Source organism: Trichosurus vulpecula, chromosome 7 (genome assembly GCF_011100635.1).
Source record: "Trichosurus vulpecula isolate mTriVul1 chromosome 7, mTriVul1.pri, whole genome shotgun sequence".
Classification (NCBI taxonomy): domain Eukaryota; kingdom Metazoa; phylum Chordata; class Mammalia; order Diprotodontia; family Phalangeridae; genus Trichosurus; species Trichosurus vulpecula.
This window is the reverse complement of record NC_050579.1, coordinates 14549978-14568058: the sequence shown is the minus strand read 5'-3', so window position 1 is coordinate 14568058 and position 18081 is coordinate 14549978. Positions and strand designations below refer to the sequence as shown.

Genomic DNA, 18081 nt, shown 5'->3' with positions numbered 1-18081 from the left:
GCAGTGGGGCAGGAGCACTCCCAGCTGGCAGCCAATCAAAATGGTCTCTTGGAAGAGGTAGCGCTGCTTGAGCTGTGCTTGAGGGAAGGCAGGATTCCAAAGGGCAGAGGTGGTGAGTGATGGCATTCCAGGAAGGGGGCCCAGCCTGGGCAAAGTCACAGAGGCCGGAGGTAGTGTTGAGGATGGGGAGCAGCAGCCAGGTCAGCTTTTCTGGAATGGAGACTGTAAAGGGATGTGATAGGAAATAGACAGGAAAGGTGGGGGGGCCTTGGGGGAGTCCTTGGCACATTGTTGGGGTCTCTGTAACAGACATTTCCTTTCTCCTGGGGAGTCTGCCTTTTGCATGCCCAGTGCCCAGCTGTCTCCTCCCCTCCCCTGAGCACCAGGTGTGTGGGGCCAGTTCCTTGCTTTCTGCCTCATGAGCCTAGACCTTTAGCTTCCCAAGGGCCCCAGAGCCAAACAGTTCCCTGGAGCAGAAGTTTCTTGTTAACCATAGGATCCCCGAGATTCCCTGACTCGAGGCCTCCTCTCCTCCCATAAAGTTACACCCCTCATTCCTCCAGCCAGATTCCCCCACCCCCAGCCTTGTGATGTCTGAACCAAAGGGAGGGAGTTGGGGAGGAGGACATCTACCCCCTCCCCCAGTCTACATGCACCTTCCAGCCCTTGCTTGATCCTTTGTGTGCCCCAGGAGCCTCTCCTGGGCCAGCCCGGGGGCCTCTGCCAAGAGGGGCTGTGCTGTGCTGGATGCCTGCTGACAGCAGCTGCTGCTGGGTTGCTCCGGCCAGCCCTGGACAGTCACCTGGTTTTGTCTTCCAGGCTCCTGCTGGGGTCCAGGTGCTGATGAGCGCCACCCAAAGTGCCTACCTGGAGAAGGAGGGTGTGTACCAGTTCCACATGGAGTATCCAGTGCCTGCCTACCTTGTGGCACTGGTGGCGGGAGAGCTTGTGCCAGCTGACATTGGGCCCAGGTGAGAAGACTCTTCCAGACTTTGGGATGGTGGGCTCAGAGACCAAGAGCAGGGAGGGACTTCCAAGGTCATTCAGTCCCATCCCCTCATGTTATAAGGGAGGGGAGGGGAAATGCCTCACCCAGGGTCACACGAGGGGCGAGCTGCAGAGTGGGGTCTCCGAGGGAGGACATGGGACATAGAGGGAAGGACACTTCAAGGTCATTTAATCCAAACTCGTTTTACAGATGAGGAAACTGAGGCTGGTGATTCCCTCAAGGCCACTCAGATAAGGTGCCATGTTGGGCACCATTTCTTTGCGTCAGCTTGGGTGGTGTGGGGGAGAGTACTGGACATGGAACTGAGGGAAAAACAACTCTGAGTTTGGATCCTGCGCAGAGACTTCCTAGCAATGTGACCTTTAGCAAGTCTTAACCATTGTGGGCCTGTTTCCTCATCTGTAAAATGGGAGAGTCGGGCTGATGGCCCCTGAGATCCCTCCCGGCTCTAAATGTCTCATCCCATGAGCCAATGAACAAAGGCCCTTTGACTCCGGTTCTTCCCTTTGCCATCTTTTCTGGGGACCGAGGCTGGAGTGTGGGGCAGTGGACCCTGCGTGGCCTAAAACCTGGGAAGGGGAAAGCAGCCTCAAGAAAGAGCAGGGAGGAGGTGAAATGTCTTTGGTGTGGCCTCAGGGCACAGGCAGCCAGGCACTGGGTGCTCAGTCACTGGGAGGGGGGTGGTTTCCGCTCTCTGAGGGTTATCTTTTTTCTGTCTGTCACAAATGAGGAGCATCAAGTCAGAGGTAAAAGGGGGACAGAGAGGGTGGACTGGAGAGAAGCTGGTCTGGGGAGAGGACAGGCTGGGGAAAGGTCAAGGAGAGGGGAGGACTGGCCGGGGTCAGTCGGGCCAGGGAAGGATGGGTGTGCCCCTCGGGGCCTTTCTGCTGGGTCTCCCAGATTCTTTCACCACCCTGGGCCCCTGAATGCTGGGCTTCTTCCCTTCACCATTTTAGCACCTGGTGCCAAACCTTCTCAAGTTTTCCTGTTGTACTGTTAGAGATCTGCCTGAGCTGGCAAGGTCCTGTGCCCTCAGGGCCTTGTCCCCTTTTATTTCCAAAGTGGCAGTGAGCTAATCTGATCAAACACCCTGTGCCAGTCGCTTCCCTAGAGGGGAGGGAAGTTGGCTTTCCCTGGGGACCAACAGGTGGTTTTCACAGGGGCCCTAATGAATAGCTGGCTGGGAAGCCTAGTGGGCTCTCTCTTTCTCTCTAGCCCTTCTCGGCTAGCTCCCTGGGGAATGTGGTTGGGCCTGGGGCCAGTGCTAGCTGTAGGCCAAGTGGCCAGTACCTAAGGAGTGACAGGAAGCATGGCAGGGCTTAGAGGAGGGTATAGAGAACCCACCTAGGAATCAGGAAGGTCTGGGTTCAAGTATTGTCTCGGAATACTGGCTGGGTGACCCTGGTCAAGTCCCTAAAACTCTCAGTGTTCTCAGCAACTCTCTAAGGCTGCAGAAGATGGTGACCTGTCTTGGTGAAGGGACTTTGCTCATCTGGGAGTTCCCTGTCAGTGCTGTGTCAAGGGCTGCCCCTCTTAAAGGTCCAGAAGGTGTTTTAGGTGCCAGATTTCCTTAGATCCACACCAGCCCCACTGAGGGCTGACAGTTGACAGGGCTTTTTAAAACACTCGTTGTCATCACCTCCTTTGCTCAGTGTTTGTTTCTTTCTTCTCTTCCCCTCCCAGAAAGCCCCCCCCACCCCAGTTCTGTGAAACTAACCCACACATTGAAAAACACAGTCTGCCATTGTATGCAGCATTTTCCAGCCATAGCCCCCCGCCCCACCTCTCCTAGAAGGGGAAGAGGTGTCTTCTTGTGTTTGGGGCCAAGCTTCTACGGGTATTTTTGTCCTCACTTGGCCCATGAGGAAACAGAATCTCCATCCAAGAGGTCAACGGCCGCAGGGCCAGCTGGGGTCCGAGGCAGTATTCGAACCCAGGAAGCTCGTGGGGGATCTTTCAGCTCCTCTGTGGAGGTGCGTGACCTCCAATCTTGCTGCTGCTTTCTGGCAGGAGCAGAGTATGGGCTGAGCCGTGTCTGTTGTCGATCGCCACAAGCAAATTGTCTGGGCTGGTGGAACAGTGGCTGAGCATAGCAGAGAAGCTCTACGGGCCCTACCTGTGGGGCAGGTGAGTGGAGCAGGGCTGGGGAGGAGGGGCACCTCCTGGGGGAGGGGGGAGAGGAAGGGGCACCCACCATGCAGCTTTCCCTTAGGGAGACTGGCCTCACAAATCCAATGAAAAATTACTATCTTTTTTAAAAAATCCACCTTAATTGTTACGTCTTGTTTTTGTATCACCTCCATTTCCCACCCTACCCCTTTCCCTTGCCCTCTTATAACACCAAACTGAAAAGAAAAATAGTAAAACTCAGCAGCATCTAAACGTGCCATCTGATGCCGCACTCCACACCCATAGGCCCCCACCTCTTCAAAGAAGAGGGGAGGTGCATTCTCAGATCTCTTTTGGGAGCAGCTTGGTCACAAATTTAAATCCAACAGAACATTTATTAGGCACCTGCTGTGTGTGTGAAGCCCGGCGCAAAGCTCTGGGGGAAGGACAAAGGCAAGGCGAGACACGTACCTGCCTTTCAAGTGCTCATAGTCCCAAGGCAGGCCAAGATCCAGGCCCGGGTGGTAATGGCCCCGACAGAGAACGAAATGCCTTTGAGGAGCACAGAACAGTGCTCTGTGACCTTGTGATAATAATGATAGCTAACATGTCACACCTACTACATGCCAGGCACTGTGCTAAGCACAACCTTAGGAGGCAGGTGCTGTTATTATCCCGATTTTACAGCTGAGGAAACTGAGGCAGAGGTTCAGTGACTTGCCCGGGGTCACACACATCATATCTATCCAAGACTAGATTTGACCTCATGGCTCCCTGATGTCAGGCCAAGAGCACTAAGTTTTAGCTTCTGGGGGAAGCTTCCTGTCTGAAGAAGCCTTCAGGGCCCAAAGGGCTGAGCCTTCCTTCTGCCATGAACGCGGCATTCAGGGTGTCTGCTCCTCCTTCCAGGTATGACATCGTCTTCCTCCCTCCCTCCTTCCCGATCGTGGCCATGGAGAACCCCTGCCTGACCTTCATCATCTCCTCCATCCTGGAGAGTGATGAGTTCCTCATCATTGACATCATCCACGAAGTGGCACACAGCTGGTTTGGCAATGCGGTCACCAACGCCACATGGGAGGAGATGTGGCTGAGCGAGGGGCTGGCCACCTATGCCCAGCGCCGCATTACCACCGAGACCTATGGTACGGCTCCCCCCAAGCTTGTGGGAGCAGACGGCATGCGTGCGGGTCCGGTCTCTTTCTCAGAGGCCACAGTAGGGGCCTGAGCCAGCCCCTTCTCACTAACTCAGCTTCTAGGAATGGAGTGTGCCCACCCCAGAACAGAGCGGGCCCTCCTTCCAGCAGCCTAGCCCATGGACTTTGGGGTTTTTATTAATATTTTAATACATCATTTGTTTATTTTTAACCTTCTTTCCTTTTTAAATTTGGAGTTCCAAATTTTCTCTCCCTCCCACATCCACTGAGAAGGAAAGCAACATGAGATCGATTAGACGTGTGAAATGATGCAAACATTTCCATGTTGGCCAGCCTTGCCCTCCTCCAAAGTGTCTTCCACACAGCTGCCAAGTTGGCATTCCTGCAGACCAGGTCTGCTCAAGAAACCTCAGTGACTCCCAGCTGCCTCTGGGGTCAAAGCCGGATTCCTCTGTTTGGCATTGAAGTCCTTGATGACCTGGTTCCGGTCTGTCTTTCTTGGCTCATTGGATGTTGTGCCCCCTGGCACATGTTCTGGCCCAATAGGTCATCCCTCATAGGCATCCCATCTCTGTCCCTTTGCACAGGCTGAACCCCCTTCCTCCTGGTGGGCTGCACCTTTTAGATTCTCTCACTTCCTTCCCAGTCCAAGTGTCACCTCCTCCAGGAAGCTTGTCTTGATTCTCCCCGGTGCTAGGGTTCCCTCCCAGTATCTACTCCCCTTATATTCACCTTTCTGTCTCTGCACTATCCTCCCAACTCCTTCTGATAGTGTGGCAGCTTTTATGGGGCAGAGACACTTTTCTTTCCACCCTTTTATCTCATGTGCCCAGCCCTGTGCCTGCCATTTGGCAGATGTTTATTGAGTGTGTGAGCGAATGAATGAATGTGTGTTGCCCAGTCCTCCCCAGCATGGATGGAGTAGTGTGGACTGTCCCCTGCTGGGGCTGGTTTCCACTTCTCCCCTCCCCCTGCCTGCACTCTCAGCCCTGGGCATGACCTACCATATGTCCCTCCCTGGACTAGGCGCTGCCTTCACGTGCCTGGAGACAGCGTTCCGCCTCGATGCCCTCCATCGACAGATGAAGCTCCTTGGGGAGGACAACCCTGTTAGCAAGCTGCAGGTCAAACTGGAACCAGGTACCTCACCTGCGCCCTGCCCTCACCCTCCATACTGGAACCCCCCCACTACCCGCCCGTCTTCCTCTGTTTCCCCAGCAGCCCATGTCTAGCTGGGACCAGGGACATAGCAGGTTCTGTTCCTCTCCCCTTTCCACCTCCCAGGGGCAGGCTGAGAATGGGGGCTTCCCAGCTCTAGTGGGCACCCTCTTGGATGACTGTTCTCTCTTTTCAGGGGTGAATCCCAGCAACCTCATGAACCTGTTCACCTACGAGAAGGGATACTGCTTTGTCTACTACCTGTCACAGCTCTGCGGAGACCCCCAGCACTTTGACTCCTTCCTTCGAGTTAGTGACCCTGTTCCCTCCCTGCCCCTTGCCTCCCCACCAGCTTTGACTACCGTCCCTCAGGGCAGTGAGTACAGGGTATGCTGGATGGAGCCCTGCCTGAGGACTGGGGTCTGGGACCCAAGCAAGTCCAATCCTGTTTCTGGGTCTCAGTTTCCTTCTTTGTAAAACCAGAGAATTGGACCCACTGGTGGTGTATTCTGTGTCTTAGATCCCTATGTAGACCCTTTGCTTGTCAAGGAGACCTCATGGACTCCATTGAATCCAAACTGGGATTCAAGGCCTGACCCACTTTCTCAGGGAAGGAAATGTTCCAGGTGGTTGGGCCATATTGGGACAGTGCTCCCCCAGATTCCTCCTCACTCAGACACCCACAGAGCAAACACCTCCCTTGGGGCTGGGCTGGGGCTAGTACCATAGCTGCTGCTCCTGGTGGTTGGCTGGGGCCTCAGGCTGGCTCTCACAGATATCTGCACTTCTTCAATCAGTTGACAAGATCAGGTGTGCTATGAGCTGTGTATGTCCTGCTCCTCCCCAAGCCTGCCTCCATGGCTGCCTGTCCTGAAGCCTGCCTTCTGTGCTCAGGGTGCCCGAGCCTTCCCCTTATCCTGCCCCACTGAGACCCAGTGAGTCTTCTTCACTGCCCTGCCATGCTCTCTCTCTCAGGCCTATGTAGAGAAGTACAAGTTCAGCAGTGTGGTTGCCCAAGATCTTCTGGACTCTTTCCTGAATTTCTTCCCTGAGCTGAAGGAGCAGAGTGTGGACAGCAAAGCAGGTGGGGAACCAAGCGCTGATTTTCTGTGCTTGTCCTTCCCAGAAGGGCGCTGTCCTCGGTGCTGATGGACCAGAGTCCAGCCTCAGGGAATGAGGCAGGAGGCTTTCTGCTGTTGTGTAGCTGAAGGGTGGAAAGCAGGGGTCATGCCAGGAAGGCAAGGCTGAGCCCTTGATGGTTCCCAACGCATCAGTCATAGGGAGCGTCTGGCATGGCCCATGTCTTCTTACTTGCTTGCCTGCTTATCCTTCCAGGGCTGGAGTTTGAGCGCTGGCTCAATGCCACAGGGCCTCCGCTGGCTGAGCCAGATTTATCACAGGGCTCCAGTCTGACTAGGCCTGTGGAGACCCTCTTCCGGCTGTGGACCGCAGAGCCCCTGGACCAGGCAGCTGCTTCAGCCAGCAGCATCGACATCACCAAATGGAAAACGTTCCAAACTGTTCTCTTCCTGGATCGTCTTCTGGATGGGTCCCCACTTCCCCAGGGTGAGCTTTACAAGGGGGTAGCTAGGGTCCCCAGTGCCCTAAAGTTAGCACTGGCTGAGGCCCCACTGCCCCAGGTTGAGCGCTGCCCTATGGTGAATGCTCCCTGGTGGGTACTGCCTGGGGTGATTGGGGTTTCCACTTCTCTGTGTGGGCACTGACTGGGGGTGACTGGGGTCCTCGTTGGCCCTAGGTGATTGATTGCTTGGTGGCTGAGGGTCACCAGGGACCAGAAATGAATTCAGTGACCCTGAGATGTTAAATGTTCTGCCTATCCTGATATGGGTCCTTGGGGAGGACTTTTTTTAAACTGAGTCTTGTATGTATGGCCTCCTCAGAAGTGGTGATGAGGCTCTCCAAGTGTTACTCCTCACTGCTGGACTCCATGAATGCTGAGATCCGCATCCGATGGCTCCAAATTGTCGTCCGGAATGACTACTACCCAGACCTCTACAAAGTTCGGAGGTTCCTGGAGAGCCAGGTACCCAAGAGAGGCTGCAGAGAACAGAGAATGTCGGCTGGGAGGGGCCTTAGAAGGGAAGGTTAGAACCAGCATGGGTGTCAGAATGTGGGTCGGCAGAGATGAAAGAGACCTTAGAACAGAGCCTCTAAGAGCTGGGAGGGAGCCCAGAGCAATAGGAACAGGACTGGACCCCAATGTCTTTGGGATTGGAAAATCCTAGTGAGAGCCTATGTACTGGGGGCATCTTCCTGGGGGTGGAGGATTGCTGCCAAAGGCTCCCTCTAGTGGACAGATGGGAAGGGCCAGAGGTAGGTGTCCCAAGCTGCTAGAGTTTGTAGGTGAATGGCCCTGGCTACACCTTACCCGTGGGACAGCCATTCAGCTCAGCCTGTTGCATTACAGATGTCCCGTATGTACACCATCCCGCTCTATGAAGATCTCTGCACCGGTGCCCTCAAGTCCTTCGCCTTGGAGGTTTTCTACCAGACCCAGGGCCGGCTGCACCCCAACCTTCGTAAAACTATCCAGCAGATCCTGGCCCAGGGCCTGGCCTCTCCTGCCCCCACAGACACCCCCACCCTGGCCATTGCCACAGACACACCAGCCCTGTTGCTGGAGGACAAGCCCCCCGAAGCCACAAATGGTGCCATCTCTCTCAGGGACGTCAATGTGTCTGCCTAGCCCCACCCCCTTGTTCTGGGGTGACTCCCCAGGCCCCCAGTGGTAGTCTCTTGGTTTGGGATTGCTTGGCAGTTCCAGCTACCAAGTTGAATGTGCCTTCCCATGCCCATCCTGGATGGGGCTCTGGAAAGGGGTCCTGCCCTGCAGTGAGCATCCTGAAACCCTCCCTGAGCCCAGAGCAGGGGCTTGTGGGCAGGGCTCCCTGAAGGGACTCCTTGGTACTCTGAGAAGTCTGCCCAGCAGCCGTCCAGGGATGGGCTTTGGTCAAGGGGCAGTTGGCCACTTACCTCAGGGTTCTGGGTTGCTTAGGGGACAGGAGGGATTCTCTGCCCCTTGGGAAACAAGCAACCTTATTACCACTTCCTGGGATGGTAAAAAGCTAGGAGAGTCTCCTGTGAAAGGGCAAGACCACTTGAGCCTTGACCCTCTCAATCTGCACCCCCCCAGTTTGCACTTGTAGAGTCTGCAGCAGGGGTCTGTCCTCCTGAGAGGTGGGGCCTGATGAGTGTCTCATGATGAGGCTTGGAGGCACAGGAGGTGAGGGCTACCCTTCCCTCCCCTCCCTGCAGGGATCCCCTGGAGCAGCCTTCAGGCTCGGTTTCTTACTCTGTCTCTCCTCCCCTCCCCTCCTTGACCCTGATGACCACCACACTGTGCCTTACGTCTGCCCGAGAAGGCGCGGGATGAGCCTTTTTCTAGATATGACCCTCAGTTCCCAGTGACCCCCTGGAGCCCAAACTCCTGTCTCCCTTTCCTCCATTCCTGATTCTCCTTTCGGGATAACTTACAAGCCAGGGTTGGGGGTGGACTTTCTATGCTGGGGTCAGGCCCATGGAGAGATGAGTGGATGAGAGGCTCCTAGAGTCAAGTCCTTGCAGAGAGACTGCCAGAAGGCAGAGATGATCAGCTGACCTTTCTCCACCACCACTCCCACCCCCATGCCACCCAGGTGAGATATGAAGCCAGCAAGGCAGATTGAGGAGGGTCCCTGAGAGGAGCAGGTGTAAATGCTCGGTAAAGGGCAGAGGTGGGTGGAGCAGGCTGAGGGGGTGGGAAAGATGGCGGGCACCTTGCCAGCCAAGGCCGGGGAATCATCATTCTCAGTCAAACAGGAAGATCTAGCCTGGCTGCCCTGAGGTTGAGGTAGTGTGAGGGTTTAGTGGAGGCTGGGGCCTCTTGCCTCCAGGGCCAGACGATAGTGACTAAGCATCCTGCCTTTTATCTATCTGCACCTCAGCTTTAGCCCTGTCTGGGGGCCAGACTGAGATGAAAGCAATAAGATGCCCCACCCCAGGATAGGTCCCCACAGGACTCTTTTCCAGCCATGCCCCCTCCCCCTCCCCCCACCCCAATTTGCACCAATCCTGTGATGAATATTTGACTTCATTGCCCTGTCTACAGGGAGATCATGTCAGGGAGGGGAACGTGCAACTCTGCCTTGCTGTTCGCCATTGAATAGAAACTGATTGGGGAGGTACGTCCCCCCCTAGGGCCCCTGGCCTTACCACTGAGGGGTCTGAAGCCCCAGACACCACTTCTAGGGGCCGTGTCCTGACCAGGAGCGGCCACTGTGAAAGCCAGCCTTGAGCCCTGAAGGAGTACCCGTCCTGCCACCAGCCTAGGAAGGAACCAGTAACATTGGCATTAAAGCCTTATGCTGTTCCCAGTCATTGTCCATTCAGACTACACTTTGTGACCTTGTGCTCTCTGTCTCCTAAGCCTGGCCCGTCCTCACCCTCAGTAGTGCGGTTCAGTTCCTCCTGGGGAGCTGAGTGCCTTGGGTGGGGGGGGCATCCTGGGGTGGGGGACACAGACTGGATGACACTGTAAAGCTCCTTCTTCCTGTGATTAACCTGAGTGGAGAGGTTTTGCATTACTAACCACAGCTTCCTTCCTCACAGGGGACTTTTCTGACATGACCACTAAGACTGTGCAGCTGCTGCCTTGGGGAGGGGAGTGGGATGGGCAGGAGGAATTGGAAGGATAAGAGAAAGGTAGTACTTGTGCCCTGCTCTAGAGACCAGGCCCCTGGGCACTAGCAGCCTCTTGATGTCAGGGGGATGAGTAGGAAAGGCTAAGGTAGGAGAGATAGGGATGAGGAGAGCCCAAGCTGGAGTGGTTGGCATTGGTGCCTGTTGGTGAGGCATCCTGCCACAGCAGATGACTCCAGAATTTAGTTTGAGCTTTTCCCCCTCCGAATTCCTCTTGTATTTTCAGCAGGGGCATATCCTTTTCCTGACCCTGCTTGCCCATACAGGAGGCCCTAGGAGTGTGATAGCCACCTTGGTCCCAGCATTGACCTTCCATTCCTGGTCAAACCTTTCAAGGGAGTAGTCTTTGCTGCTCCCTCTCTACTCCATCAATTCCTACTAGACTGTAAGCCCCACAAGGGCAGAGATTGTGTCTTATCTAAATTTTGTATCTCCCACAGAACCTAGTACCATGCTCTGCACACAGTTGGTGCTTAATAAATGTTGAGTTGAACACTTTCCTCATCCCTGGTCTTCCTGCTGCTCTGAGGGACCACCCTGCTCACTCCAAGGTCCCCAGAAGCTTCCTTCTTCCTAGATCGGAGTTTTTCCACCTTCCTTCTCTTTGACCTCTGCTGACTTTGGTATGGATCACTTTAGGAGCAGATGAGATCTGGAAAGTGCGCAGTGCCAGGAACATAGTAGGTGCTTAAGAAATCCTTCCCTTCCCTTCCCACTTCCTAAAGCTACCATTGGCTTCTGAGATGCCAATATTCTAGCTCTGCTCCTGTGTTGGGCCTCAGACGCTATCTGCAGCTTCTCTCGTCCCCAACCTTGGGGTCTCCCGAGGCTCCAGTCCTTGGCCATGGGCATTTCTTTTTTCAATAGCTTAGAATGCTGGGCTGAGTTTTAGGGTTTACAATGGAGCAGCCACCCTCCCCCATTTCCTCCCAAGTGTAGAGCACCCTTCAAGGTGTTGAGGATGATGCAAAGTTGGGATAAAGCCTAGGACTTGCCTTCACAAACAGCTACTGTCTCGTAGGGGGATGGGATGCCAACAGGAGGAGAGCGGCATAGAGAGACACCTCAAATCCCACTTCAGACCTTTATTAGCTGTGTGACCATGGACAAGTCACTACCTCTCTGAGCCTTGGGTTCTAGTCATAGAAAGGGGGGGAGAGAAAAGAGAGAGGAGAGAGAGAGAGAGAGAGAGAGAGAGAGAGAGAGAGAGAGAGAGAGAGAGAGAAAGAAGAAGAAGGAGGAGGAGGAGGAGGAGGAGGAGGAGGAGGAGGAGGAGAGACGAGGGCCCAGGACAGACTTTGGAGGACATCCACAGGTAGGAGGTCTGACAGGCAGGAGGACCAGGTAAGAGCTGCATCATGACAACCAAGAGAGGGGAGAGGAGGCATCCAGGAGGGGAGAGTGATCAACAACATCAGACACTGCAGAGAGGTCAAGAATGGTAAGAATGGAGAAAAGGCTGCCAGATTTGACATTGGTCACTTTGAAAAGAGGAGTTTCAGGTGAGTGAGGAGTCATGTGTAATTTAGAGGTTGTAAACCTGAGAGAATGGAAGGATGGGGATACCCTCAATGGATATGGGGGGGGTCTAGGGGGAGAGGTAGAATTGCAACCCATTCATCCTTCCTCATCCATCACTACCCCTTCCCCCACCCAACATGAAAAGTATGTGAAGATTTACTCACCAGCCACTGCCCCAGACCAGATGGAAGGCCAGGATGTGGGAATGCTGAGGTGTGCAGAGGGAGAAAGGGGGAGGTCAAGGAATTATACCATGAAGCTGAGGATGTTGGGTTGGGTTAAGCTCTGAGGGGCCCTTGTCTACCCTTCCCCCCCGCACACACATACCATCACCAGGTAGGAAGGCAGGGGGTGTTGGAGACAAGGTGGATCCATTTGAGTTGCAGAGGAAGGTGCTGATCCTCGGAGTTCTCTGTATCAGGGAAATCAGAGGTTCATTTTCTTTTCCCATCCTACTACCCAGGCACTAACCCTACCAATGAAGGGTTCCTCGGGCCATGGATTTAGAATCAGGAAGGATTTGGAAGCTTATCCCATCCGACCCCCTCTTCTTTGACATCACTGTGCCGCTCTCTAAGGAATTTTATGCGTATGACAGATTTTGTTGTTATAATCAATGTCAAACACCTGTGATTTCAGCAAATAGTTTTAATACTCCATGTTACATGATAAATGCGTGATAGTTTAATGAGAATAAATGTGAAGTCAAAGAATCTGAGAATTGGGAGGAGCTGCAAAAATCACTTAATTCAACCCGTAATCTAACTTGAGATACTAACTGTGTGACCTCGGGCAAGTCATTTCACTCCTGTTTACCTCAGTTTCCTCATCCACAAAATGGAGGTAGTTATAGCACCTCCTCCCCAGGATTGTTGTGAGGGGCAGATGAGATAATACCCATACAATGCTAAGGCACAGCGCCTGGCACATAGGAAGCACTATATACTTACACTTAATACTATTAGTAGCCATTGTTACTTGAATAAGAAGCTCCACAATCTTTCCAACAAGTGGCCATCCAACTTCTTGAAGACCTCTAGGGAGGGGGAACCCACCACCGCTTAAGGAAGTCCATTCCACTTTAGGATGACTTTCATTGCTGGGGAAATTTCCCCAACATCACAATTAGATCTGTCTCTACCTCATCCACCCTGGCTTCTAGTTCCGTCTCCTGGGCTAGGCACAATGAGTCTGTTTCCTCTTCTATGTGACAGTCCTTCAAATACTTGAAGACAACTATCACCATCCCCCCAAAATGGATCTTTTCTTACCCAAGCAAAATGTCATTAGTTCCTTTAACGGTATGTAGCACATAGGATCTGTGGCTCAGTTTCCCATCCCACACTAGGACTAATGTTGAATATACTGAGCAAGGCTACCACATCTACCTTCTGAGTTTCCAGGTGAAACCTGAGGCATAGGAATGTTACCATTGCTTTGAGCCCCCCTCTGTGTGTTCCCCTTCCCCTAATATCAATGGACCAGTCAACATCAATTAACTTTTACAAAGGGATAATTACTAAAAAGGTAAAACAAGAACCAAAGAACCAAAGGATAATAATATCTTAAACTGAGGGCACACTCGCCCCTCCCTAGGGATAATGGACACAAACTTTAAAAAACTTTTGTTTTCAATTGAGCATTTTGAAAAATTGATCTGTCCCCCGCCCCCTCCTATCTTCCCCACATTGAGCAAAAACTTTTAAAACCCTGAAAAATAAAGCCCTCGATACATATCTGCATCGCCTGGCAAAACAAATAAACCATGTCTGGAAAATGTGTGTCTCTGCATGTTAAGTTCATTACCTTTCTGTCAGGAAGTGAGTGGAATGTTTTGTTTTCATTCTTTTGAATTTATGGCTTGTCACTGCGTTGAGCAGAGTTCTAGTCTTTCAGACTTTCAGAGTTGTTTTTCCCTATAATGTTATCATCGTAGAGACGGATGTCCTTGTTCAGATTGCTTCACTCTGCATTAACCCATAGGGGCCTTCCCAGCTTCCTCTGAAATTGTGTGTGTGTGTGTGTGTGTGTGTGTGTGTGTGTGTGTGTGTGTGAGTGAGAGAGAGAGAGAGACAGAGACAGAGACAGAGAGAGAGACAGAGACAGACACACCAAAAGAGAGACCCAGAGAGAGATAGAGACAGAGAGAGACAGAGAGACACATCAAGAGAGAGAGACAGAGACAGAGGAGAGAGGGAGGGAGAGAAAGAGAGAGAGAGAGAGAGACAAGGAGAAGGGAGAGGAGGAGGAGGAGGAGGGGGAGGAGGAGGAGAAGAAGAAGATTATGATGATGATGATGATGATGATGACGATGATGATGATCTATCCTTTCATATGCATGTTCAGTTATGAGTCACCAGCCAACTAAAAGGCTTTTGGTCACCAGGCGATAAGCCAACAGGAGACAGAGGAGGAGAAGGGGTACCGCTTCACAATGCCTTTGCAGAAGCAGCTTCACCAAGCCTCCCTGTAGCTTGCTATTTATGATGTAAGGACTGGGCCATCACAGTCTCCCCCATTCCATGTATATGACACGGTCTCTGGTCCCCTCACTATTCTGGATGCCCGTGTGCCCTAAAATGCGGTGCACTGAGCCCAGTCCTCCAGCTGTGATCTGGGCATTATGGCCCACAGTGTGCCTGAGGTCAGCATTTGCTTTATTGGCCAACATGTTGACTTTGACTGAGCTTGTGATCTGCTAACCACCCTGGCCAAGGCTCTTGAGTTGACTGTGTGCTTTCCTTCAGCAGCTCTTCTTGCCCCGCCTCTTCCAGCTCCTTTTTGGGTGTTGTCTTCCCTGTTAGATGGAGGGTTCCTTGAGGGCAGGGACTGTCTGGTTTTCTTCTTTGCGTCCTCAGTGTTTAGCATAGTGCCTGACACATAGTAGGTGCTTAATAAATATTTATTGAATTGAATTATCTCAGTGATAGAACATGTGATGAAGAAGATTTGCAGCGGGTTAGGAAGCTTGAAGGGACAACAGTGAGGATCCCCCCTAAAAAAATCTCCAAAAGCTAGAACAGATTAGGGAAGGATGAACATGACATTCTATACTTATGTTCGAAAGGTCAACTCTGCAGGACTGGGAAGTCTGGTTAAACAAGCATTCCTATGAATTCAGACTCCAGTTCTCTCTTTGGATGTGGATGGCATTTCGGAATTGTCTCAGATCACTGCGTTGCTGAGAAGAGCTAAGTCTATCAAAGTTGGTCATCGCACGATGTCACCATTATTGTGCACAGTGCTCTCCTGGTTCTGCTCACTTCACTCAACATCAGTTCATGTAAGTCTTTCCAGGTTTCTCTGAAGTCCGCCTGCTCATCCTTTCTTATAGCAGAATTGAGAATTGAGTCAAATTTATCAGAATACAAGTCATTCCCCAATTTATAAATGGTCAAAGGATATGAACAGGCAGTTTTCAGAGGAAGAAATTAAAAATACCTATAGTCATATGAAAAAATGCTCGAAATCACTATTGATTAGAGAAATGCAAATCAAAACAATCTGAGATACCACCTGACACCCATCAGATTGGCTAACTATGACAAAATAGGAAAATGATAAATGTTGGAGAGGATGTGGGAAAATTGGGACACTAATTCATTGTTGGTAGAGCTGTGAACTGATCCAACCATTCTGCAGAGCGATTTGGAACTACACCCAAAGGGCTATAAAAATGTGCATTCCCTTTGACCCAGCAATACCACTTCTAGGTCTGTATCCCAAAGAGATCATAAAAATGGGAAAAGGACCCACATGTACAAAAATATTCATAGCAGCTCTTATTGTGGTGGCCAAGAACTAGAAATTGTGAGGATGCCCATTGGGGGCAGCTAGGTGGCACAGTGAGTAGAGCACCGGCCTTGGAGTCAGGAGGACCTGAGTTCAAATGCCGCCTCAGACACTTGACACACTAGCTGTGTGACCTTGGGCAAGTCACTCAACCCCAATTGCCCCACCTTCCTCCCTTCAAAAAAAAACCCCAAAAAGCAGAGAGGATGCCCATCAATTGGGGAATGGCTGAACAAGTTATGGTATATGAATGGAATGGAATACTATTGTGCTATAAGAAATGATTAACTGGTGGACTTCAGAAAAACCTGGAAAGACTTATATGAACCAATGTTGAGTGAGGGGAGCAGAACCAGGAGAACGTTGTACACAGTAACAGCCACAGTGTATGAGGACTGACCTTGATAGACTTAGCTCTTCTCAGCAATACAAGTTCCTAAAACAGTTCCAAAAGGCTCATGATGGAAAATGCTATCCACATCCAGACAAAGAAATATGGAGTCTGAATGCAGATCGAAGCAGACTATTTTCTTTTTTGTTTTGTTTTGCTTTATAGTTTTCTTTCTCCCATTCATTCTAATTCTTCTATACAACATGAATATGAAAACATATTTAATAGGGATGTATATGTAGAGCCTATATTAGATTGCATGCCATCTTTGGGGGGGAGAGAAAATTTAAAACTTATGGAAGTGAATGTTGAAAACTAAAAAGAAATTAAAGATGGCTAAGTGTGTGGAGTAGTCTGGAGTCCCACACCTGCTGGTCATGAATACTTCCTTTAAGAAGAAAGTAAGAACCCATTGGATGTGATGAACACCCAACAGCATCCCCAGATATGGAACTGACTCTGTCTTGATGAACAAAATCTGCTAGTTAACAATATGAGACCCATTTCAGGATCAGCTGCTGTGTGTATTTGGCCAGTTAGCACCAAGGTTAAAATGAACACCTGTAACCAGAATGGCCTTTGTTTTCTTTGAATGACTCAGCTTACCTCATTGAGCCTCTGGACACTGTGGCTTGCTCTTCCGGGGCAGGAAGCCCAAAGAGCATTCCAGGAAGCAGACAACTTCCTGTGTGATGAGTCATGGGGCTGGCTGAGGGGAGGTGTTAGCTCCAGAACCTGGTCTACGCTAGGGGGAGGGGCCAAGTCAAGAACCAATCAGCCCTGGTCATTCAGGCAGTGCTTGATGATGTCAAAAACTCTATAAGAGGGGAAAGGACAGCTTGAAGCTCTCTCTTTCCTCTTCCGGTTGGTGTGGGAGCAGCGGCAAGCAAGTGTGACTCTGGGCCAGCCCTTGCTCTCGGGCCGAGCCCAGATGTTACATTAGGAAGGCAGAATTTATGATTTCAAAGAGAATCTCATATGTGCCTAAAAGGTCCGGAACCGCAGGATATAAGGAATTCTCTAGGCAGAAGGCAGGAGAACTAAAGCATGTATTTACACTCCACAATAACAAGCCCACAAACCAGCGTCCCCATTTTGATATTTTCATCAAAAGCTTCCAGGCCCAATAAGTCCGCCTTATAAGGGTAACCAAAAGGCCACAGAGAAGCGAGATGGTATAAGGCAAAATCGTATACATGCTTCCCCTCTACGGTAAGAAGATTACCCACTAGCCTCTAGTCAGCTCTGCTACCGGCAGCTCAGCTTCGGCTGTAGGTGTCTCTGGCTCCAACCAGAAAAGGAAAGGAGGATCTTCAAGCCGTCCTCTCCCCTCTTATAGAGTTTTTGACATCATCAAGCGCCGCCTGAACGACCAGGGCCGATTGGTTCTTGAATTGGCCCCTCCCCCAGCGTAGACCACGTTAACACACCTCCCCTCAGCCAGCGCCACGACTCATCACACAGGAAGCTCTGGTCCTGCCCCGGAAGAGCAAGCCCCAGCGTCCAGGGAAGCTCAACGAGGCGAGCTGAGTCATTCAAAGAAAACAAAGTCCATTCTGGCTACAGATGTTGGTAACTATGAATTGTGTTGGGTCTCTCTGTTGATATTTGTAACTTGTTTGTATTTTGGTTTTGAGGTTCGGGGTGCTGGTTTGTTTTTTTCCCCCGAACTAAATGAATGTTTTGAACCTCAGGGTGCTGGTTTTTTCCCCTGAAGTAAGTCAATGAATCTGTATTTGATCTGTCTCTTGATGCTTGTCTGTATGCTCCCCTGAACTAACTGAATGCTAACTGAATGCTGGCATTTTCCCCCGAACTAAATGATTGTTGTCTGTATGCTAACTGAATGCTGGATTAAAGTAAGCTGGTCAACCCCTTCACCGTGCTTTCCTTGTTTAAGCAGATAAAAAGAACCTGTGCTTTCCCAGAAGCCTCCTGGGTCCCGGCAGCCTCCTGGGTCCCAGCAGCCTCCTGGGTGCCAGCTGTGGGGGAGGGATCTTACGCCCCCACCGAAACTGCTAACTGGGTTGTTAAAACATATGGCGTAGTCTTGGTCAGGATCTGGCTTTAACAAGAGAGCATGGCGTTTTGGGGTGCTGGGTTGGTTGAATGTTTCCCTGTTTTTGGACTGCTCTTTGTACTTGAGGTGGCTATGGTTCTGTGGAGCCTCAGGAGCAAGGAAAACAGGCAGGTACTTTGGAGCCTTAGGAGCAAGGAAGGCCTGAAGGAAAACAGGGAGTGGAAGT

The 18081-nt window shown here is 51.4% G+C and overlaps 1 protein-coding gene across 1 annotated transcript in view; it reads left to right on the top strand.

Moving 5' to 3' along the window:
* The window catches only part of RNPEPL1 (arginyl aminopeptidase like 1), a gene marked incomplete in the record, with an annotated part of 18955 nt that extends 8324 nt beyond the window's left edge, over window positions 1-10631 (top strand). Inside the window, 9 exon segments of the mRNA XM_036768117.1 lie at window positions 820-971; window positions 3020-3136; window positions 4028-4263; window positions 5302-5415; window positions 5630-5742; window positions 6409-6517; window positions 6769-6999; window positions 7335-7477; window positions 7862-10631. Coding sequence (XP_036624012.1) covers window positions 820-971; window positions 3020-3136; window positions 4028-4263; window positions 5302-5415; window positions 5630-5742; window positions 6409-6517; window positions 6769-6999; window positions 7335-7477; window positions 7862-8140 — 1494 coding nt within the window.
* Between the last annotated feature and the right edge of the window lie 7450 nt (window positions 10632-18081).